The sequence below is a fragment of the Brienomyrus brachyistius genome, chromosome 5 (genome assembly GCF_023856365.1).
Source record: "Brienomyrus brachyistius isolate T26 chromosome 5, BBRACH_0.4, whole genome shotgun sequence".
Lineage (NCBI taxonomy): Eukaryota > Metazoa > Chordata > Actinopteri > Osteoglossiformes > Mormyridae > Brienomyrus > Brienomyrus brachyistius.
In genome coordinates this window covers 36,515,980-36,540,095 of record NC_064537.1, presented here as the reverse complement: position 1 = coordinate 36,540,095, position 24,116 = coordinate 36,515,980, and the positions used below count along the sequence as shown (strand labels likewise).

General features: G+C 43.4%; 1 protein-coding gene across 1 annotated transcript; it reads left to right on the top strand.

The window, feature by feature from the left end:
• Window positions 1–34: 34 nt before the first annotated feature.
• LOC125742255 (mitogen-activated protein kinase kinase kinase 3-like) lies at window positions 35–23,663 on the top strand. The gene is made up of 17 exons (XM_049014100.1): window positions 35–1,619; window positions 5,243–5,338; window positions 7,615–7,736; window positions 8,111–8,151; window positions 9,662–9,761; window positions 9,846–9,959; window positions 11,638–11,758; window positions 12,640–12,773; window positions 14,138–14,211; window positions 15,057–15,124; window positions 15,212–15,304; window positions 15,718–15,882; window positions 16,163–16,311; window positions 18,041–18,172; window positions 18,314–18,443; window positions 18,562–18,739; window positions 22,068–23,663. The coding sequence occupies exons 2-17, from the start codon at window positions 5,335–5,337 to the stop codon at window positions 22,294–22,296; spliced, it is 1,854 nt and encodes a 617-aa protein (XP_048870057.1). The 5' UTR covers window positions 35–1,619; window positions 5,243–5,334; the 3' UTR covers window positions 22,297–23,663.
• The last annotated feature ends 453 nt before the right edge of the window (window positions 23,664–24,116 follow it).

Genomic DNA, 24,116 nt, shown 5'->3' with positions numbered 1-24,116 from the left:
TGGAAAATCATATTCATTTCTCAGTACCATTAGATAATTATTGTGAAAGAATACGCTGTTCACGTTTTTTTGCTTAACTAGCTTTTTCGTGTTGGTGAATTTGATTTATCGCGTATTACATTTAAATTCCCAGCATATGGACGAAGAAAGAACATAAAGTTGTTGTACTGATTGGTTTTTGCGGAGTATACTGTAATTAATTCATCGCAAATTCCTGTATGGAAATATCAGTCAGGTGGCTCTTCGCAGTATTTCGGGTACCTTCATGTGTAACAAATTGTAAGGATCTGGAAGCAGATCTAGTCGATATAAGTCTATGCTGGCAGAAGCCGAATGCGCGTGTCCGCTTTAGGGCTCGCACACGTATCACCAAGTGCATCGATTGTCCGAGCGCCTCCGTTAATCGTGTAGTTTTTTTCTATGTGTTAAAAAAAACGCGCATTGTTTTCACTTGACAGGCCGTATACAGGATTTTAAAAAAGCAGGGGAAACCCCGCAACTTTTACTTCCTCTGGACGTATATGTGAAGGCTAACGAAAGGGTTCCGGTTAACGCTTTTTTCGAAGAAATTCTCTGCAGTACAATGCATTTTTTTCCGCAACTGTGCAGTGGGATTTTGGAATAACGATGCGTTTCGTCCGGGTATTTAATGTTTTACATTGTTGCTGTGTGCGATCGTAGTATCATCGCATTTTCGCTTCTGATGTCAAGATCATCAAGACCAATTCAGGGCTCAGAAAAAAATTACCATATTAAGTTATGTTGCGTGGATGTTTTGATATTTTTTGTTATGCACGTAGGCTAATGGTTACATACTACTATACTGTAGTGTTTTCGGAAGTTTGCGATCTCCTGTAATTTTGCGTTCATTGCATAAGGTGGAGATGCAGCAGCTTGTGAAACTTGGGATACGCAAGTTGAACAACCTTCTAAATCCTTCAACATTTTGACACGTACATTTACATTGCACCGAAAACATGTAATTACTTTTGAATGATTGCATGCGTTAATTCTTAAATGGAGTAACAAATGTATACCAGCATATATATCGAAAACGGCGGCTGAGCGAAAAGTTGCAGACTTGCAAGAAATGCACCATCGAAATCGCGGAAACCACGACAGCAACCTCAAGTAAACTAATTTCTGGAAAAAAAGAAACAGCGATCACTTATTTTGTTATTAGAAACCTCTCAATCCTTTATTAGATCATAGTATTTTGCACTTCCCATATTGCGTATTACTATGATGTTGTAGTAATATACACCTTGCCGGCTGGTGTGTTTCAGTTTAAATGTCATGTTTTGTTTACTCGTTTTGACACAATTAGGCATCACTGAACGTTTAATTTACCTATACCTAAAAAGGCAAGATGTTTTACTTTCCTAACCTCTGCATGCAGAGATGAATACTGCATTTGTGCGTTGCATGGTGAAACGGAACCTCTCGTGCCTTCGCATTGACAAATGCGAGTTTTGTGTCACTAAAAATTCTTGGCCACAAAACGGCATTTCCACTTGTGACAAATTGAAGAAGTTGATATGAGTTTGCTCATATTTAATTGTGCTGCTGCTTAAGTACCAACCGAGTGGATCGAAGTTGGACCGACCTTCATGCAACAGGTGAGACATAGAAGCATTATATGCCTTTTTTGTTTTAGAATGTATTGATTTATTAAGATCATTCAGTCTAAAATCTGTTAAACAATGTCTAGATATGTAAAGACGTAAAGATTCAGAAGCTAGGGCAAGTCATAAAATTGCTTTTGCGTACAGATGGTAATCCAACACACAGAAACCCTAAACTCCCTGATCAAAATGAATGTATCCCATAAAAATTCATGTTTAGTGCCAGCAGTGTTGGGCGTCAAACCTAGATCGGTCTTCCTGCAACAGGTAAGACGTTCAGTGCATTATAACATGTTGCAGGAATTTAATACGTAGCTGAGCAACGTGTTATGAGTTACAGAGTTACGCCCCCGAAGAAAGTCCATTAAAGCTGTAGCCGCGATCTCCCGCTAAATTACTCGTATTTTTGTTAAATATAGTTAGATCAAATGGTCGTTTATCTTAAATGCGCAAATGTATTGGCACGAAAACATTTTTCTTATTAGAGTTAATTTGTTAAAAGTACAATGTCTATGTATTATTTCCCAGCGACCGGGACCCGAGAGAGCAATTTACTATAAAAGAAACGAAGAATTGCATAGATGCAAACAAATTAGACATAACAAATAAGGGTGAGCTGAACTATCTGACAGACAAGACACTGAAATATCTTACAGTTCAGGTATTGCTATGTTGACAGGAAAGACATTCTCAGTGTCAGTATAAATAATTAGCATCATGTATATGAGAACTGAATAAATGAATGAAGATCTATACTAGCTGATTAACAGTTTACTAGTTAACCTCCAGCAGCAACGCTTGATCTGTTATGAAGTGTAGACTATCTTGTAACTTGAATTTTGCTTATTATAGTTAGCAGAGTGATGTTGCTTCAGCATCCCTGAGCAGCTGATACACATAACAGAAATGAATGGGATTTTTGTGAATTTCAAGGATTTCTGTTAATGTTGTGTTTTCATGTAGACTATGTGTTCTTGCTTCATTTATTTATTGTTTTTATATACAGTAATGTGCAAAAGTCTTAGCAGTCAAAGCATATGATGTTTAAATGATCTTCATGTTAGTGTAAAACTGTTATATTATGCTTATGTCTGTCAAAATGTATTAGTTTAGCAATTTCAATACCTCTCCTGAAGTCACCCCAGGATTTGTAGCACCCATCTAATACACCAGTATGTTTTTTGGACCACTAGTGTGTCTGGTTCGTGGGTTACGGACGGGCAGGAAGGATGCAGGGAAGGATGAGGCGAGCAGGCAAAAGGTGGGGAAACTGGGGATTTATTACGGGATGGACGACTGACACCAGCAAACATCAGAACTAACGTCAATGATGGACAAACAGCAAGGCAAGACGTAGACTCAAATAGACAAGACTGGGTGAAAATAATAAGACACAGCTGGTTGAGATCGGGGAAGCACACGTGGATAATCAGGGGGCGTGACACACACGAGGATCGGACAAGCCGGGCATTACATAGTGTATCATGTCTGGCTAATTGTTTGTGTCATAAGGGCAGATGTGGGGATTCCACCTGCATTTCCATTCCTTATCAGTTGGTAGAGATGATACAGAGCCATGATGGCCTTGCATGGACATAGATGGGGTTCTTGTGCACTCTGCAAAGGACAAGATGTGGTATTTTTAGTTGCTATTGTAGTATTTCTGCCATGTGCATGGTGGGCAGAACCAGCTACGTATTCACAATAGCGTGAGCATGGAATGATGTGTGTTACGGTGCGGCGTGGTGCAGGTGGTCAGGAAAATACAGTAAAGGACCATAAATATTTGGACAGAGACAAAGTTTTTCCATTTTTAAGTTCTGTACATCACCACAATAAATTTTAAAAGAAACAAGTCAGATGCAGTGGAAGTGCAGCTTTAATTCAGTGGGTAGAACAAAAATATTGCAGAAAAATGTTGGGAACTAAAGTAATTTTTCTACACAATCTCCTCCTTTCAGGGGCTCAGAAGTAATTGGACAAATTTAATATAACTACAAATAAAATGTTCAGTTCTAATACTTAGTTGAAAACCCTTTGCCGGCATTGACTGCCTGAAGTCTTGACCTCATGGACATGACCAAACGCTGGGTTTCCTCCTTTTTAATGCTCTGCCAGGCCTTTACTGCAGCAGCTTTCAGTTGCTGTTTGTTTGAGGGTCTTTCTGTCTGTAATTTAGTCTTTAGCAAGTGAAATGCATGTTCAGTGGGGTTGAGATCTGGTGACTGACTTGTCCATTCGAGAATACTTCACTTCTTTGCTTTAATAAAGTCCTGGGTTGCTTTTGCTGTGTGTTTTGGGTCATTGTCCATCTCTATCATGAAACGCCGCCCAATGAATTTGACTGCATTTGGCTATATTTGAGCAGACATGATGTCTCTGAACATCTCAGCATTCATTCGGCTGCTTCCATCCTGTGTGACATCATCAAGAAACACTAAAGACCCAGTGCCACTGGCAGCCATGCACACTCAAGCCATCACACTGCCTCCACCATGTTTTACAGATGATGCAGTGTTCTTTGGATCATAAGCTGTTCCAGCCCTTCTCTATATATTCTATTCTGATACAGGTTGATCTTGGTTTCATCTGTCCAAAGAATGCGGTTCCAGAACTGTGCTGACTTTCATCCAATCCAATCTAGCCTTTCTATTCTTAAGGCTTATGAGTGGCTTGCATCTTGCAGTGAACCCTCTGTATTTGCTTTCATGCAGTCTTCTCTTTATAGTAGACTTGGATATTGATACGCCTATCTCCTGGAGAGTGTTGTCCACTTGGTTGGCTGTTACGAAGGGGTTTCTCTTCACCATGGAAATGATTCTGTGATCATCCACCACTGTTGTCGTCCATGGACATCCAGGCCTTTTTGCGTTGCTGAGTTCACCAGTGCTGTACCATGTTGTATGTTCACACCATCTCCAAATGCGAACAAGACACCTCAAGTCAACTCCAGGCCTTTTATGTACTTAATTGATAATGAAAGAATGAAGGAATTGCCCACACCTAGTGTTGGGCGATATACGGGTTCATACCGGAAACTTTTTTTAAATTATTCTTATAATATGAATGTTTCTAATACCTCAATACTGGTTTAAATAGCCTATACAACATTCGGAAATTGGCACAGCTGGAAACTGTTTAAGGGGGGCCTTTTTCACTGCTGCACCGCTAAAAATGTACAGTGAAAGTTCAGAAACGGAAGATATAGCTGATGCTGGAGTTGAAACTAAGGAGATACTGGGGTTGTCGAAATCGATTCTCAGATACTAATCGATATTAAAAATTAGTATCTGATTAGATACTCATTTGCACCATTATTGATACCAACAGTGCAGTTTTCGCTTCATTCGCGAGGCAGGGAACAACCCAGAATGGGGGGCCAGCCCATCGCAGGGCACACTCACACATCAGTCACTCACACATGCATTTAGTTGAAAAATACCGTGATATAAATTTTTGGTTATACCGCCCAGCTCTAACCACACCTGTCCACAAAATAGCTTTTAAGTGAATTGTCCAATTACTTTTGGTACTACAAAATATAGAGACCATGAGGGGTAAATAACAGATGTGATGATGTCACTGATCGAGAGTTAATTTTCCATTCTGATGGGTAGGTGCTCTGCAGCTTGTTGATGGTTGGTCGAGAAGATCAAGAACAAGTTCCAGATTTCTTGCAGATACCTGACACAGTTTGGGAACTGCCAGAATGGGTGAGTTTGGGCTGTGGTTCTCATCTTAGGTGATTGGCAAAGATTAATTCTTGCCGGGTATCTTCTGGTTCTTATCAGTGACACAGGGCCATCTTTCCTCATTTTGCTGACAGACTGCTGTATCTGATTAAATGATTCAATGCATTTTAAGGTAGATCATGCAAATTACTTTGGTTTGTCTTATGTGTGGAGTCTAAAACTTTAATTTAATGTGATTCTGTAAAAACTTGACTCTTCACACACATTATCCCTTCTTATGTTTTCACCTCTTCAACACCTACAGCAACGAGCCCTCCTTCATCTGTGTTATAATTCCACCTTATAATAATATTAAAGATTAAAAGGAACTAGGGCATTATGGGAGATTTCATTGTGGTCAAAGTTCTTCAGACCTGCTGTCAAAATACCATTTAAAGAGTCAGTTCATAAAATTTCAGTATATACTACATAGAATATCACCGCACACTTCCTGGGCTGCCTTTGATTCCCAGCCCCTGTACATTATCTTTTCAGACTCTGTATCAAAAAATCATTGCGGTCCAAGATAGATAAGGTGATGGTTATATATGAACTAGACGATCAAGCACTTGAATCTTTTCCTTGAATCCTTTTTGTGGATTTTGGCAGAAGCCAATTTGGCTGTATTTAGTCTGTTTGAAGTTGTTCAATCGGATCTCCATTTTATCTCATTCTTTAAGATCTGAATCTTCACCTTTCGTGTGCTGTCTCCTCGCCCGTTTGGGCAATTAGATTCAACGTGGGTAGTCAGTTCATTACTCTAGACTCTCTCACCATCACTGATGATTGGTTTGCACAGCATTTTTTTAAGTTCTTTTAAATTACAAATGGGCTGAATAAAAAAATAGAATAAAACTGAATAAAAAAATAGATTTATAATATTTTTGAAGATGGGGAAGCTGATGTCTAACTAATGATTAAAAACTGAAATATAATTCAGCACAGAGGAAAAAAAATCCTTTCCCCTTAAGCATGTCTCTTAATTGGTTTATTTAGTAGTTGCTTACTGGGTGGATACTAAACTGAAATTTTACTTCTCAATTTAAAAACATGATACTAATTATGAAAATTAAAACATAAAATTATTATTGAAAGCTTAAGAACTGAGCTTAAGTTAATAGACCACAGAAGCATAAAGATATAGAGTATCAAACATGTAAGTGTCCCAGTTTACCCTTTGAGAGAGAGAGAGAGAGAGAGAGAGAGAGAGAGAGAGAGAGATGGTAGTCTTCATTGATCACCCGAGGGAAATTAGGAATGCATAAAGTTATGCAAAGGACCATATTCTAGTATTATAGTATCATGCAGTAGAGGGAAACCTTATAAGGAATGTGTGGAATCCCTGCTCTCCTTTTCCTGGGACCAGTGTCAATATGCTTTTAATGTTGTGTAAATGTTATAGCAAGTCATGTCACTGCTTTTGTGAGAAGGTATTCCAAAAAACAGAAGCCTTAAGCTCCAGAACCAAAAGTTAACATCTCCTTCCAAGTTAAATCAAGTTCACTGCCAGCAGGTTTCAGTTAGCTACTACCTAGAAAATGGTTATATGTGCTGAGTGGAGAAAAAAATCTAGCTAGTATTCTTGTTTATGTTGGAATAATCATATATTTATCTCTTTGCATCACATTATTCTTGCATGTTGTTGTAGTGTTTTTGTTTCACTTAAACTCACGCTGTTTCTTTATTGTTTTCTCTTCTTTGTTCAATGTATCCCTCCTCCTCATTCTTCTCTCATTCCAAATTCCCTCCTTCTCCTGCTCTCACTCTTAATTCCTTCCATCTCCTCCTTTCATTCCCAATTCCCTCATTCTCTTCCTCTCATTCCCAATTCCCTGATTCTCTTCCTCTCATTCCCAATTCCCTCCTTCTCCTCCTCCTCATTCCCAATTCTCCCCTTCTCCTCCTTTCATTCCTGATTTCCCTCATTGCCTCCACTTATTCCCAATTCCCCATCACCCTCCCATCCCCAATTCACTCCTCCTTCTCATCTCATTCCCAATTCCCTTCTCCTCCTCACATTCCCAATTGCCCCATCTCCTCCTTTTATTCCCATTCCCCCCTTCTTCTCTTCTCATTCATAATTCTCTCCTTCTCTTCCTCTCGTTCCCAATTCCCTACTTCTCTTATTCCCAATTCTCCCTTGTCCTATTCTCATTTCCAATCTCCCCCTTCTCCCCTCATTCACAATATCCCCTTTTCCTCCCCTCATTCACAATTCCCTCCTCCTCATTTCTGTATGTACCTGCTATGATCCTTAGATGAGCATCAGGCTCTCCAGTCCATTATGAAGGACCTGGTGGCCCTTCAGACGTCTCGTCGCCAGCCTCTGCCAGGTTGTGGCTCAGGGAGACCCAAGGCAGTCAATTCCACAAGCCGGAAGGTGACTTTTAGAAAGCGGCTACTGTTTGTGGAATATTTTATTATAGCATTTTTGTGTTTTCTACCCTCTCACAGAGCTGTATATCACATTAAGTGAAGATGGTATTGTCAGTGAGCTTTATGTCATGTTTTCCAAATTTTTGTAATTGCATTTAAGATCATTAATAAATGTGTCTTAAACATTGTTGAATTACTCATAGTCTAGAATTAGGTCACTGATTTGGTCCAAATCGCTGATAGCTGGCAGCAGTAACAATTCTGACTTATTTAAACCTGGAGCACAGGGCTCACAATAAGGTGAGCTTTGACGCCTCCACCGTGTGTTTCTGATTGGTCTTGCCAATGTCACATGACCTCTCCCCCCTCTTCTCATAGAACGATGTGAGAGTCAAGTTCGAGTTCAGTGGAGAAATAAGGTAAGGTGCTCTTCCTGGACTTTTATCAACTGTGCATGTAAGTAACCGTGCAAGACTGTTAAAGTTCCCTGGCTACAAAAATTTATGAGGGAAATGCAGTTTATGGTTGGGTACTTTTCCATTGGCTCACAGTAGGGTTGGGCAGTACACCAGTGTCACAGTCATGTGATTGTGGGCGACGATATGGATTTTAATTATTGCAGTAATACCGCGAGAAGACCACAGTCTAATTATTCAACAGCATATTTATAAAAATAAAGCATTTTATTTTCTTCAAAGCTTCAGTTGTAATCTGAATACTTGTCCTTATATAGTAACTAGTTGATCTGCATTGTGTGATTTTTCTATTGCACACTCTGACAGGGTGTTGCAATAACAAATGAACAAATTCAAAATAAATAGATTTTGTGTAATTGTACACATTCAACAAAATAACCTGGTTGCATATATATAGTACCAAATTAAAAAGTAAAACATATTGGCTAAATCAGCATATATATGCGATGCTGCCTTCATGCAAGGTGCGTGGTAAAAGGCACAACTGTCCAGTTAACACTAGAACCACCCGTTTCCCACAACAATGAGCATCAAACTCCTTTAACGACCAAGCAAGACGTACTTCAGCTTATGCGGCCCTTTTGTTTCTGTTAATGCGCCATTGGTGTTAATAACAGCAGAGAATCTAACGCCCTCAACCAAAAAGCCATAATGTTCCTAATAGAGTAGCTGCTCTGAAATCGTAAAGCTTAAAAGTTTTCAAACACAGTATATTATATAATGCTGGATAAAGAGATTTAGTAGTATTTTACTGGTGACTTCATGTTCGTCAAAGTTTACATTATTTAAGAACTGTATAAAGTTATTTTTTACACAGATCAACTCGACTGAAACAATTATAAAAATGTATGTATTCAGGGTTGGTAACTCTCATGCATCTGGCGTGACACTTTGCAAAACCCCAAAACTATTTACAAGGTAATAAAACTGTTACATACATGTAAATGCGTGTGCAGACTTGTCTCAAATTAAAAATCTCACTCCAGCCAGCTGATCAAAGCTGGCAACCCTGCATTTTATTTGAAATGAAAAATAAAATGCACTGTTTTCGGCTGAAACGGCTTGCCATTCCCTTTGCCTTGTTACTCCGACAATTGCAGAAACAAAAATAAGAAAACCTCACTTATCTTTTCAAAATAAAACCACCCATTCCCAATTGTAATAGCAATGAAAGTGTACTTAATATATTACAAAATATTTATTTTAATTTATATGAAGGGACAGGACATGCTACTCCTCCCAAAACTTGGAAAAAAGTAATATTCTGATTTAATACCATCACTGTCCACAAAGTGAAAAATACCATAATAATAATTTTAGGTAATATGCCCCCCCCCACCCCCCTCAGCTCGCAGTAAAAGTCAAGGCCTCACTCTCTTTCCCAGGGCCGCCATACATGTGTGGATGTGTGTGCTTCCGGTTCCTTAAAAGCCGACCTGTTTGTCTGTTATAGGGTCCTTATGTTTGGACGGCCAGTCCAGTTTGAGGACCTCAAACAGAAGGTGGCAACCATGTTTGGCCAGCGGCTGAACCTGTACTACATGAACAACGAGGTACTGAGTGCACTGTCGATCACCTGGGATCGGCTCATCATTCTCTCTATTACTCCCCATTACTCTCTCTCTCTTGCTCTGCAGCTATCCATACCCTTGAACAGTCAGGAGAACCTAGACACTGCCATCGACCTCCTGGACCGTAGCTCCAGTATGAAGAGCATCAGGATCCTGCTTCTACATTCTGAGCATAAGGAAGTCAGTTCCGCATGCTTTAACTCCGATATTCTGCTGACATTCCTGTCCACGTCTTTACGCTGGTGTCAGGTCTGGTGGCCCCTCTATGTGGCACCTAAGTCCACTTCGTACCTCTTGTGGACGTGGCCACGCCATGTTTAAGAAGGTGGTATGGATGTTATATTAAGAATCAGAATTTACTAAAACAAATCTCACGTTATGTACTTACAGCACATAAGGCAGGGGGTTAGCATTAACAAACATTTTGGTAAACAAATAAAATAAACGAAAAATAAACTAAATTAAAACTATAAATATACATTTCTGAAACTAACTGAAGTGAACAATTGTCAAATTATTTTTTTTTTTAAAACAATTTTTAATACTATTTAGCTAAAGTACTGATCTGTTTATCATTGGGCTTCTTACCTGCAAAACACTTGAACCATAGAAATGGACAACAGCACTACATGACAACATCTTGTAGTACCTAGCAAAGTCCTACAACTTTCTGCTTAGAAATAAAATTACTTAAATTGAAACTAAAATATAAAAGAAACTAAAAAAGATACATATGTAAACTAAAAAGTAACAAAACCGCACTGATAAATAATTAAAACAAAACTGGATTTCGATTGAACATTGAAAATAAACATAAAAACTAAATGAAATATCAAAACTGTAATAAGATTGATACTAGGACAGGTATGTGGTATTGCTGTTATAAGCATAGTTGTTTTAGTTTGCAGCCATTTGGGAGTCTTTATAATCCCAGAGACAGAATATATATTGTAAATGCCAATATTTCCAGACTTTCAGGCGACTTTACTTTGAATCGATTAGCCATTCTTTGTTATCATTCTGATCATAGTGGATTGAAAAGGTGTGTGTATACAGTCTTTGGTCTGATCTCCTTTCTGACTTAAGGCTACTTTACCATTGGCTAATAAACAATCAAGGCGCGTTTCTGTCACTGAAAACACTGTCTGCATTTTTTTCAATTTTCAAGTAGTGTACGCTCTCATATACGCCCCCCCAAACAGTCCCCATGCCTGACCTTGACGACGAAAATTATATCATCACAGTCACGTGTGGTGGCACATCCACAGTAACTACTGTATGAACCACCTTCAAGTCTGTGGTTGCCCTCAGGGGTCAAAGTCACTCAACATCAAATGCTTCTTAAATTTTAGTTTTTCAGCATCTCAAGAATATTGTCCAGCACAGTAGCTTGTCCCAGTGCATCATGGATCATGTTTTTATTTTTTTTAATCACTGTTGGGTCTTGGAAAAGAGGTTTCACAAAATGTAAAATGGACTCGAGGGGACAATGATGAGTTTGAAGCTGCGATTACTGCCGGGAGGAAGTAGTCAAAGTACAGGTCATAGCAGGGGTGATTCTAGCATTTAAGAAGGTGGGGGCATAAAAGGGGCTATAATTGATACAGAGGATATCACCTTATCTTTAGCCAATGACATGTTTTGAATTAGTGACTAACAGGGAAGGCTACACACTGGCGGCCAATCAACTTTTTTTGGCCCCATCAATGTATATGCCCCTTGCTCATAGACAGTTACTTTTCAATTTTCGATATTTACAGGACTAATTTGTAGAACTCATTGTTAATGACTTATTAGAATTAAAGATCACGTCAGGCATGATAAAATTAATAACATGACTGTCTTGCTCTGCCTGTAGGCTCCACCCCCCTCCCATGTCTCTGCCTGTAAGCAGGTGCGTATCAAGACCTCCCTGTCCTCGAGTGATGTCACCGCTGCCTTCCACCCCCCCGAGCCCCGGGGGCAGCACCACTCCACCGGTGAGTGTGCACAGCATCTCACAGTGGCCTCGGGTTCGCCTGCAAAGCTTGGATGGGCAGAAGGTTCTGGAAGCCAGACCTCTGACTGGAGCTTTGCTAAAAATAGGCCCAGGAGGCACAAGGCACAAAGGCTTTTGACATCCAGGATGGAGTGGCAGCACATGGCAGGGCCCACACCGTACACACTCACACATGGGGGGCCAGTTGCATGTCTGTAGACTCTGGGAAAATAATTATAGCTTCTGCTGTTTTTTCACTGTGGTTCTCATCTCAAGTCATGTAGGTCATGTAGACTTCATCCTGATCTTGAATATTTTTACAGTGACTCTCTGTAATAATTGCATCCAATCAGGATTACTGTAGCTTGCTCCGGATTGACGAATCAAAGCTTCAAATACCGGAGAGATGGGAAAACACATATTGCTTACATTACAGGCGCTGTTCCCCTGTCAGTCTCCCCACAGTCCCCCATCTTACTACTTTTTTTTGTATGCCTGGCTTCCTCTAAGTTGTGGGTCTTCTTCCTTTTCCTGTCCACCATTACTTTACTACCCGACAATGGGCCGCTGGAGGCCAGCCAATCAGATTGCGGCATGCTGTTAGCTTAGCGTGCCTTAGCAGTGCTTCAGGAGTAGGGTGAGGGCCAGGCCTGCAGAGTGCCAGTAAGAGCAAGATGCTTGCGCTGAAGTGAACAAATCACGGTTAACCTGCTGCTGTTGGACAGGAGTGCGGCAGATTGCCCAGACATCAGCTGCAGGAAGCTGAAGCTTGGTAGTAAGGAGTGACCCTGAGCTTCAGTGTGTTTAAGGGCTCTCAAGCTGGTCTGCACACTAAATTTCTATGATAACCTTGACTAGAATTGCCCCCCACCCCTGCTCCAGGCTCCCAGAACACGGGTCGCCGCTCCCCCCCTCCCGGATATGTGCCAGAGCGGCAGCAGCACATTGCACGCCAGGGCTCCTACACCAGCATCAACAGCGAGGGCGAGTTCATCCCTGAGAACCTGGACCCGTGTGTGAGTCACAGAGCCGGGCTCAGCCATCACCCCCAGGCGGGGGCAGACACCTGTCAGTTCACTGAGATCAGCAGAGCATTTTCGGATCTATAAATCCCTGGGTGAGGGTGTTTGTGACAACGTATGAGTGACGGTGTGTGGGTGATGGCTTGTGGGTGACAGCGTGTTAGTGACAGCACGTGACTGATTGTGTGGGAGTGATGGTATGTTAGTGACAGCACGTGAGTTTTGTGTCACGTGAGTGACTGTTAGAGAGTGGGAATGATGCTATGTGAGTGTCGGCATGCTAATGACAGCATGGGAATGACGACATGGGAGTGACGGCATGTGAGTAAATGTGTGCGAGTGATAGCGTGTGAGTAATGTATATGTATGACAGTGTGTGTGACCATCTGGGAGTGATGCTGTGTAAGTGATGGAGTTGGAGTAACATCGTGGATGTGACACCGTGGGAGTGCTGTGCTCACCCAGCGTAGACACCTATCTGTTTACCAAGAACAGGAAACGATACTGAGATTTCATCCTCTTACAATGCACTGTACTAACACTGGGCTCTATAAAATGTAACCATTTTGAAATGTTTTAACGTTTAGAATATATTAGGCATCATAATGTGATAATTGTGTGATAATTATCTGGAAATTCACATTCCCTTAGTGTTTGTCTTCCGATTTACGTAGTGTAGGTGGGAGGGAATGATGCCGCGTGTCCATGGCCACAACGCCACTGTCGCAAAGAAATGACCATTTTCAGACCATTAGATCCGTTATTTCATAAGTGACAGACTCCCAGTTTCTGCCTGAGTGTTTCGTCACAAACAAGTGAGTGAAGTCATCACTCACCATCCAGCAGCAGCTTGGCCCTGCAGAGAAAATTGGAGCCACTGGCATTCATCATCTCTCTCTCTCTGTCTCTCTGTCACACACACACTCATTCTCTCTTTCTCTCTTTTTTAATCCTGTTCTCCTGCAGACGGTCACTCAGCCTTTTCCTGCATTTCCTGATGCAAGGCTACAGATGTTATCTGCATCTGGCTGGAAGAAAATGCACGACAGGGAGATCTGTTTGGAGACAGAGCCCCCCCCCCACACACACACACACACACACACACACACATGCACACTCACTCTCTTAAACACTTCCCATCACATCAGCTTCTCTTATATATTTAGCGTCTGTCCTGGAGGGCATGGCAAGCAAGTGTGGGTTAATTTGCAGGAATTCCCATAGGAATGGTTCTAATGTCCAGAAAGCCATTAATAAGTGTCAGAGTCACAGTACTTATGTCCTCCTGCCCATCTAATGCGACCCCACGCTCGACTGACTTTCGGATACCTGATGGTTTGATTGTCCCGTGCCCCTAGATGCCGGACCCCTGGAGCAGTGCGGAGAACTCTGTGTCAGGCAGCTGCCTGTCCCTGGACAGCAGCTCGGACAGGTGAGGTCGACCGGTGGCTCCACACAGAACCTGGGTTCTAACTGGCCAGATGTGACGCGTCAGGGCAACCGTTTGAGGTCACTGGGAAATCCCTTATGATATGTGGCCCAGTTCTGCTATGCAGGAATATCCTGGTGTTCTGGTTTGAACACATGATAAGGTAACCAAATAATCCATGTCATTGAGGACACTTGGTGTAAGGGTAGAATTTCTAACCGAAATTTAAAATGAAAAGGACCTGGATTTCACTTAAGCATCAAGTTCTTGCTTTGTGCTAATTGGTCAGTCTCCTATAATCATGCATGTGCCACTGATTTGAATGTTAAACAGCTGAATAAATCTTTCAATCAAGGAAACAAACTAAAGCACAAGAAGAACTGAACTATCCAGCCAAGCACAGGAACCGTTCAGTTATAAAGTATGTTGTAAAAAGGGAAGTTTCTCAATGTGACCTCTCTGACATTGATTATCTGGACACCCTAATGTATGGCAAACATACCCTAGTCCTTTTCTACCAAGTAAAATCGCTGATTCTCTTCCACGATGCACTGATTCAACATACGAATCAGCTGCAGCCAGCGTATCTGAGGAGCGTTTCATTGGATTGTCAGGAAATACCTCGTAAACTTGTTTAATTTGCATTGCATTTCTGAGACAGACTGTCGGCTAGAGGTGGGCAGATTATAAAGAGTTTATAAGGTAGGGAAGAGTGTAAGAAGCAGGTAAACAGCTAGACTAAAGGATGGATGGCTTTTCTGAAGTTGCCGTGCGCCTGATGATAAGCGGACAGGTAGGCTGGACCGCTGCCTTTCGCGTATGTTCACCAGCACTGTTTGACCCTGCAGTCCAGCCCTCAGGAAGTCACGGATGTACAGGGCCAAAAGTTTCCCAGACAACCGTCAGGAATTTTCCGGTAGGTGCTAGTAGACTGGCTAGTAGCCTGGCCCACTCCTGCCTGGCAGCTGCAGTGACCGTGTCTCGTTTCTTTGCTCTGGCATAGACCGCGAGAAGCACGTCCATGACAGGACTGCAAAAGGAGGCACCTACCCCAGGCGGTACCACCTCTCCCCCCAGCACAAAGACCACAATGAAGGTCTCACTCCACGCCTGTTCCTCACTTCACCGGGGTTCAGAGAACAAGTGATAGTCTTTGCTCTGAGCTGAGTTAACCTGCAGTGATTCTGTTTTTGACTGTGTCAGAGTACCTTAAATTATTTTAGTATATCAGTCCTAAATTAATCCTTCAATTAATTGTTCACGGGCTAAAAGCAAAATAAAACTAAGTTAACACGATTTTTACAGGCAATAATATTAAACATGATATTACAAATTCCCCTTTAAATTATATTTAATAACATAAGCGAGTGATAGTCATCAGCACTTTCAGTTAATACTATTTTTAAACGTGTGTCTGCCATGCTGATCACAGCTGGACACTGGTTGTGGTTATCTTCTGGGGGAGTCTGTGCTGCCTTCCTGACATGAGCCGGCTCTTCACCTCCCCAGGCCGGCGCACCTTCCCGCGTATCCGCCGGGCTCAGGGGAACCTCTTCACGCTGGTGCCGTCGAGTCGCTCGCTGAACAACAGCGAGGAGAGCCTGGGTTCCGCCTGGCAGATGCTGGAGGCTCAGGGACAGCTGCGTCCCAAGGAGCGCACCCTCCCCTGCAAGTGTGAGTGCAGCCCGCAGCCCCGCGCTGGGCTCACATCGCACTGGGGAGGTGTCACTTCCTGCTGTGCCCCCTGCCCCACCCGTGGGGTTCTGATCCAATGTTTACTGCTACTTTTTAGTGCAGCATGAAAATAAGTTTCTAGTCTGCAGGAACTCTTGGCCTTAATAGCCAGATGCAGCTTCTGCAGCAATGACTGTGTAGTTGCATGCATGCTGTGCATTAGGATACTCTCAAAACCTCTGATCAAGATTGTCTTCCTCTACTCTCTCTCTCCCCACAGCTCCCAGTGCCCCTCTGACGTGGCGCCGTGGCAAGATGTTGGGACAGGGTGCCTTTGGGCAGGTTTACCTGTGCTACGACGTCGACACTGGCCGGGAACTTGCCGCCAAGCAGGTTCGGTTTGACCCCGAGAGCCCGGAGACCAGCAAGGTGAGGCTGAAGCGGACAGCACGACTGGTTCTGTGGATGCTGCTTGGATGTCATGTGTGTTCAGCGTGTGACGCTTGTTTTTTGTACCTGCACAGGTTAGGATTTACCTTCTTCATGTTTGTAAGCTTGAGGGGAAATACTGCTACTAATTAGTGCTGGGCCTGTACTGAAAGAAAAACGGATAAAGAAAATGAAACCAGCCTTGACTAAGCAGATCTATGCCAGAAAAGAGGATGTTTATTCTTTGGCTGAGGGTTGAGAGAAGATGAACCCCCCCCCCCCTGTTTTTTTCTTCAAAGCCGTTTCCTGTCTACTATTGGGAAAACAAGCATTGTCACTTCCTGTGTTGGGCTGAAGGGAGGAAAGTGTCATGGGTGTACACAAGCTTCACGTGCCTGAATAGATAGGAAAAACAAAACGAACAATTCATCACGCTTTGATCTGTCATCTGTTTAATCTCGCTGCATGCTCCGTGTTGATATCTGCACCGGTGGTTGGGATTCGGCTCACGTCCATGAACACGCCAAGCTGAGCTCTCGTTTAGTAATTAGCTCTCCACAGGATGTGTGTGCATCTACCCTGAATCAGCAGCAAGCGCCTCCTCAGGTCTGCTCTCTGCAGCAGCATCTCAGCTCGCACGCTGCTCAGCAGGGTGGCCGCCTCGCATGCATCTTCCGTGACACTCACACTTTCAGACTCTCACACTCATGCAAGAAATCTTACAGCGAACATATATTATTCCATTATAAACCTAAAATTGACTACATCAAAAGCGTTGTGGTAGTTTACAAACCCTACAGACTGTTTATAAGGTAATAAAACTCTTACATACATGTAAATATGTTTGCAGACTTGTCTTGAAATTGAAATTCTCACTACAGCCAGCAAACCAAAGTTGGGAACTCTGGCATCATCAGCAGACGCGAGGCCCAACACCCAGATAAGACTCACTGCATGCCGACACCCAGGAGGTGTCCGTCTCCAGAGTCAGACATGGCTGCACCGGTCTCGCTCGATCGGCTTCAGTACTGACTTTCAGACACATTCACACTTCGTCTGTGTTGTTTCATTCTTGGTTGTATAACTGTTTAAATCTCTGAAAGGAATATTTGGCTTGAAGCACCTTCAGAATGAAGAGTGCATTAAGGTATTCGCTCCGTCATTGCTATCCACTCCAGTATAGCATTTCTACATTTGCTTGTTTGGTAGATGCTTGTATCTAAAGCAACATTAAACTGAGAACGCAGGGTCAGCCCTCTGCAGTGGTGAGTGCTGCTGCTGCAGCCCTCCCCTGGGCGCATGATTCTGAAAAATACACAAACACTTATAGACTCTGTGGCTTTGTGGCTAAGCATTATAACCATTTTAATGGTTTTAAACATGCTGTGGTTGTTGGTAACAGACATTGGGCCTAATGGTGAAATCACTCTACTGAGCATAGAGATGTATTACCTGCTGCGTGGGCTTCTTACCCATTTGACGTGGGGTTCCTGCTGTAGTTCCGAACATCCAACTGTGAGGTTTATGGACAATGAATAAATGGATTATACTGTATATTTATTGTAAATTTTCTTTTGCATTTTCTGGTCCTAAGTCCAACAGAAGCCAAAGTTTTGGATGCTAACCAGCATTTCCCTGGATGTTCGTTTCGATTCGTGGCTGTCCAGCTGGCCTGGCGGCATTCCTCCAAATGCGGCAGATGGTACGTTAACAACTTCTGCCCCTGTAGGAGGTGAGCACCCTGGAGTGTGAGATACAGCTCCTAAAGAGCCTGCACCACGAGCGCATCGTGCAGTATTACGGCTGCCTGCGGGACCACGGCGAGAAGACCCTCACCATCTTCATGGAGTACATGCCCGGGGTGAGCTCCTGCATTCTTCACTTGTGTCTGTCTGGGATGAGACACCGTTTTGGTGCTCAAAAGAAGCCATCTCCTTCATTACCACTGTAACAGACCCAAATGATGGGCAGTGTGTGTACTCAGTATGCAGTGTGTCCGTAGGGCTCAGTTAAGGACCAACTGAAGGCTTATGGGGCCCTAACGGAGAACGTGACCCGGAAGTACACCAAGCAGATCCTCGACGGCATGTCCTACCTTCACAGCAATATGATCGTGCATCGTGACATCAAAGGTATCCACCTGAACGTGACCTGGAGACCTATAGAACAGAGACAAAACCAGCAGTCTTTCTTTTTTGGGGGAGGGGGCAGAATTACTTAATGGAATATTATTCGGTACCATTACCCCAGGTGCCAACATCCTGCGAGACTCTGCCGGCAACGTGAAACTGGGAGACTTCGGTGCCAGCAAGAGACTCCAGACCATCTGCATGTCGGGGACGGGCATTCGCTCTGTCACTGGCACCCCCTACTGGATGAGCCCTGAAGTGATCAGCGGGGAGGGTTATGGACGCAAGGCTGACGTGTGGTAATTAGGTTGTTGCATTATCCGAATGGGGATGTTGATGTTTCAGCATAATCACACATGGGCATGGATCTCACTGTGTTTCTGATGGTCTTCCTGTCATGCATTTAGTCGGTCCCCAAGCTGTCTGTCCCCTCATGCAGTGAGACAGGCTATGCTGAAGGCTGTATTTACTGTATAGTTTGTTCAGTATGTAAGGGGTAATGCATGAGAAGCTGTGCATTGTACATTTTAAATACACAGAGGTGAAAAACTGCCTGACATGCTGCAGAGTCCGCATACTCTGAAAGTGTGTAATGCACGGATTGGAGTGCATTAACCCGCTGATATCATAGTTACCACGCGTTTGGCTTGCACGTTTGTACCTGACAGCATTCTTTTCAGTCAAGAGTCAAGAGGTTTGTCATGTACACAGTTGTACACATATAACATGTATGTGTACATGTATGTTGACAAGCCACTTTCTTCCGCCACTGACTTAACGTTTGCATTTAGTTTCTGTTCATTTTAAAGTTCTACTTATCGAATTTTAAGTAACATTATTTACAACTAAAGATTACTGCTATGATTTACCTGGCTAGGCAGTAAAATTAATCAACACTCTTCTGATCAATCAGATTCGAGAATCCAGTGGTGCCCTGGTATAAGAATTTTTTCACTATTAGTACGAATTTCAGCTTGCATTTCTGTACATTTCTCTACGGTAGTGAGAAAAAGTCGCCGATGCTGATCAAAACACTTATTTGCTCAAGGGCTAAATATACTTATACTGTCAGGCCACTTTACCCAGTGACTTTGTGACTAAGCATAATAACAGCCAGGATGCCTGACCTGAACAGTTTTAAACATGCTGCTGCTGTTGGTGCCAGACAGTTCCAGCATCTCAGTAACAGCTACCTTTGAGGGCTTTTCATGCGTTGCGGTGTCTACAATTTGCAGACAATTGTGCAATAAACAAAATACGTCCGATCAGCAGGAGTTCTGTTGCCGAACCCACTTTGTTGACAAGAGGGGTCAAAGGAGAATGGCCAGACCCATCACAGCTAACAGCATGAAGGAACACTGGTGTGCAGATAAGTATCTCTAAACACCCTTGAAGCAGCTCCGGAGACAGAAAGGCAGTCCTACCTGTTACCACATTGGGGTGCCTAATAAAGCAGCCAGCGAATGCTCATCAGCATGGAGCGGAGCCTTCTTTTTTTATTTTTTACTTTTAAGATACATGTGCTGTCCGTGGCTTTTTTCTGTGATCTGATTGGACGGTGCCTCATCAGGAGAGGGATGTGATTGGCTTAGAGCCATCAAGCCCCTGCAGCCCGCCATTTTTTCCAGGATGCTTTCTTTCCCCAGCGGCAGCCAAGGGGAAATGGCTGGAGAAGGGCCTTTCTCAGTGATGTCGCTGCCAGCATAAACACACCACCAGTGTCGGGAGCACACGGCGCAAAATGTTTCTAGCTTTTGCCTGGGTGTTAAAATAAAATTGGCAAAGTTTTGCTGCCCTGCTCCACTGACAGCCTGAAGTGCCATGTTAGTCCTGTTGCATAGATGGTCGTTCGAGTCTAGGAGGTGTCACCCACAGGTGTGAAGAGCACCGTGCTCCCAGCTTTGTGTCACCTTTCAGGCTGTTTCCTCCCAAGGTTTCTTCCTACCAGGGAGTTTTTACTTTGCCCCCTTCGCCTCTGACTTATGCTCTGGGGCAGGAACAATTTGGCAGGAACAATGTAACATGCTTTGAGACAATGTAATGTTGTGAAAATACTCTATACAAGTAAAATTGAATTGAGTCTCTTCTGTAGAGGCCTGAGAGCTCCTTCTTTTTGGATGAGCGGCAGCCATGGGCTTCTGCTGGCCGGATGCCATGCAAGTGGGCTAAGCACTTTTATTTTACTTGTTTAGCAGACATACATTTTTCAGAACGCAGAGTCAGACAGTCCCTGCACCAACTGGAGATCAAGCGTCCAACAGTGAAGTCACTTTATGGACCATGGGATTCGAACCAACAATCTCCCAATCAGATACAGCATTCTAAACCCCTGAGCTGCACTCTATTCCCACACGCATGTGCTCCCACTGCCAATGAGCAGAAACCCTCTATGCTGCCCCCTGCAGGCTATCAGTTAATGGCACATAGAATAGAAAGAATGACAGTACATAGCTCAACCATACAATAATGACAACAGGAATATTATATTATAGAGGTAATGAATAACACCTTGTAAAAGTAGGCTCTGTAAATCACCGGCTGTTTACTCTGTAATGCTTATTTGGCAGCTCAGGAGTAGCCTTGTGCAAGTAGTGAATGTGGTTCAAGAGTTGATGATTCTGTGTCATCTGCCTGAAGACAGGAGGGAAAGACGTAGCTGTAGAGGCTGACTGGGACCCTCGATGAGGCTGTGTGCCTTTCTGAGGCAGTGTGTAGCGGCAAATATGTCCTAGTGCTGGCTGGGGCATGTGGCCGGACGAGCGACTGGTGATATCTGCAACTTCTTCAGTGGTGGCGCACTGATACACAAATTTTGATCGATTCTGATAACCGACGTATATTTGTTTGATAACACATTGGCTAACCTCGGAGCCACTTGGCAAGTGGGGGGAGCGAATATTTTCCTGGAGCATCTCATATTATAGAACTAAATTCTGTGTCCTGTTCTGAACCAATGCAGGACATAGCTTCCTGTATTTTCGGGCCACATTATTGATTCCGCTACTCCCCCCCCTTCTTGGCATCATCAGGGTCCCCTTTCACATAAGTGGTAAATGAGCGGATGATGTCCCTGGTTGCCAACTATGGAAAAAGTCAGATCATCCAGTGAAATCTTGTCCATTTTATAAGTAGTATTGGCCGTCAATATTGCCCAATCAGCCCAATGTGTCTATTTTTTTAACAAGTGTCAGCTGATATTGATAGGTTAACTGATATGCTGTGCATCTCTGTCCCTGAGGTGTCTGAGGATGGAGTTGGAGGTGTGCTTAGCCCTGCAGTCATGCATGAGCGGGGAGCACAGCGAGAGTCCAGCACGCTGCCCCCCATGGGGTCATGACTATGTTGAGAATGTCAGACCCACCCATACTCTCTGGGGTCCACATTCCAGTCACACTTGGAGGTGCTAATTCCAGGAACTCAGTAACAAGTCTTGAGAGGATCATAGTTTTGTAGTGTATGTACAGTAGCCTGATACTGAAAACTTTCTCGTCCTGACTATTGGGGCTGAATTGGGTTCCTTTGGTTCAAGGTCAGCTGGGCTATCAGAGTCCCTTAGTCGTATAATGTTAGAATTTAACCACTCTCTCCTGCTAATCCTGTCCATCCCTTTGTATCTGTGCCCCCCAGGAGTCTGGGCTGTACCGTGGTGGAGATGCTGACGGAGAAGCCGCCCTGGGCCGAGTTTGAGGCTATGGCGGCCATCTTCAAGATTGCCACTCAGCCCACAGTGCCGGCACTGCCGGCCCACACCTCGGAGCTCACGCGTGACTTCCTGCGTCGCATCTTCGTGGATGCCCGGCTTCGGCCCAGCACCGAGGAGCTGCTCCGGCACCCTTTCGCTCAGCTGCTGTACTGAGGGGGCTCTCACGGCCCCACTGACTGCAGACCTGCTGCAAGAAAGTGACTGCGCAGTGCACAACTTTGCCCCTGAACACTGGGGGGCACTGTGATCTCTCACAAGTTGCAGGTGGCCACAGAATATGATTTACTCATAAAACTTTTCCGGAGGTAGTAACAGCAGCCATAGTGTGATGTCCACAAGAGCTCAGTGCTCAGGGCTCAGTTGCTCAAGTCCAGTGGATCTCCATCACCCAGAAATGACAGACGGGCCTCTGTCTAACATTTCACAAATGGCACCTCGCGGGTATCCAGCAGGAAGCTAGACTCGGTTTTCCTCCTCTGCACAGCAGTATTCTGGCCTCTCGTTCACTGAATACCACATACAGGGGGTGGGGGGGGGAGTGTGGATTTTTCCTCCCTCGTTTAACCTCCCACCAATCTCTGCGGAGCTCCACTGACGAAGTTTGTGGCTGAAATAGTCTCCCTCAGTCAATGGCCAAATGCAGCTTTAAACAAACAGGACGCCGTGAAAGGGAAGCCTTTCAGCAGCTGAAATAGTTTATTTAACTTGTGTTTTTAAGGAAGTGCCGTAATGACAGCTTGAGAGCCACTTGAGCGTTACGCTTGTGCCATAGTCTAGGTTTTGGGAGCTGGGCTGCTCAGCGGTGCCTCTTCTTAAACCACTGGTTTGTTCTGTTTAGGTTTAATTTCTAAAATGCACTGTTTAGGGAATGAATGTAATTTTTTGTTTGTTTTGTATCATTTCAAGTGAAACTTTTTTACTGTATTTATGCCATGGTGTCTCATTTTTAATCTCTGGTCTTTTTTGTATGCTAATGCCTTTCTGAAATGAAAAACTGACGGCAAGCCAAACTAAATTGTTGAGGTGGCTGGCTTTTCACAGGAAAGCACTATGAACATTTTAACAAGAATATAGGAGGTGAGTAAATTCTCTCTACGAGACCTGCCCGTCTGATACCTTGTAAGTCCAGCAAAGGCCATTGGCCTCCTGTCTTTCATGACTACATGCTGAACAGCAGTATTGCCAGGAGGAAGGCCTGCATCTCCTGTTAGGTTGCTCAGGTCAAGTCGGAAGATTGCTTTTAGCCTTAAGACCCATGTTTGTTACTGATGTTTTGATTTCAGGTGCTGTGGAAACCGTAATGTTTCCGTTCACAAAACAAGCTATAAATAATGCATCAAGTTAGCGGCCTTACCTGACTGATGGGAATTTTGTGTTACACTGTGATGGATTTATGGCATTGTGAGTCGGGGAAATGTACTCTTGTGTGTGGTTGACAGTTAGTTCTTAGCTCAGAACCCTCACAAACCTTAACTAAATTCTGAAACAAAAACCACAAATAAAACATTATTTCCCCTCAAGTCAGTGAGTCATAAAAAACATTTTCTAGAGTGTGATGTAGTATGGAATACTTACCCCAACTAAACGTAACAGGCCACTTACATCATTTGGTGATTATATGTCCAATATCTTTGCATCAGTGCTGGCTTTTGAATTTCAATGCTCTATCTTATGTCTGCTTCTTCCCAGACCCAGCAGGATCCCCGATGAGTCAGTATAGAGCTCTGTGACAGGTTAAGATGGTGCAGAAACCACGTGAAGATCTGGCCACCTCTTACTATAATCAGTCTGTCACCTGCTTCCCTTACTATAAACCACATTACACATACAGTAGGCTATTATCATTATATGTTCAGTATTCAAACCAAGGAAATCCTCATAAATCCTCAGATGATGGATATAAATACACAGTCATATAGACAATGAGATTTCAGGACAAGGCTATTTCTCTGTTTTTCCCTAAATGACAGTAG

What these genes read in the sequence shown, in the direction of transcription:
- LOC125742255 (XM_049014100.1), top strand. An exon ending in TGTACTACATGAACAACGAG is followed by an intron (nt 9,762 to 9,845) that starts GTACTGAGTGCA and finishes CTTGCTCTGCAG; the next exon opens with CTATCCATACCCTTGAACAG. An exon ending in CGTGCATCGTGACATCAAAG is followed by an intron (nt 18,444 to 18,561) that starts GTATCCACCTGA and finishes CCATTACCCCAG; the next exon opens with GTGCCAACATCCTGCGAGAC.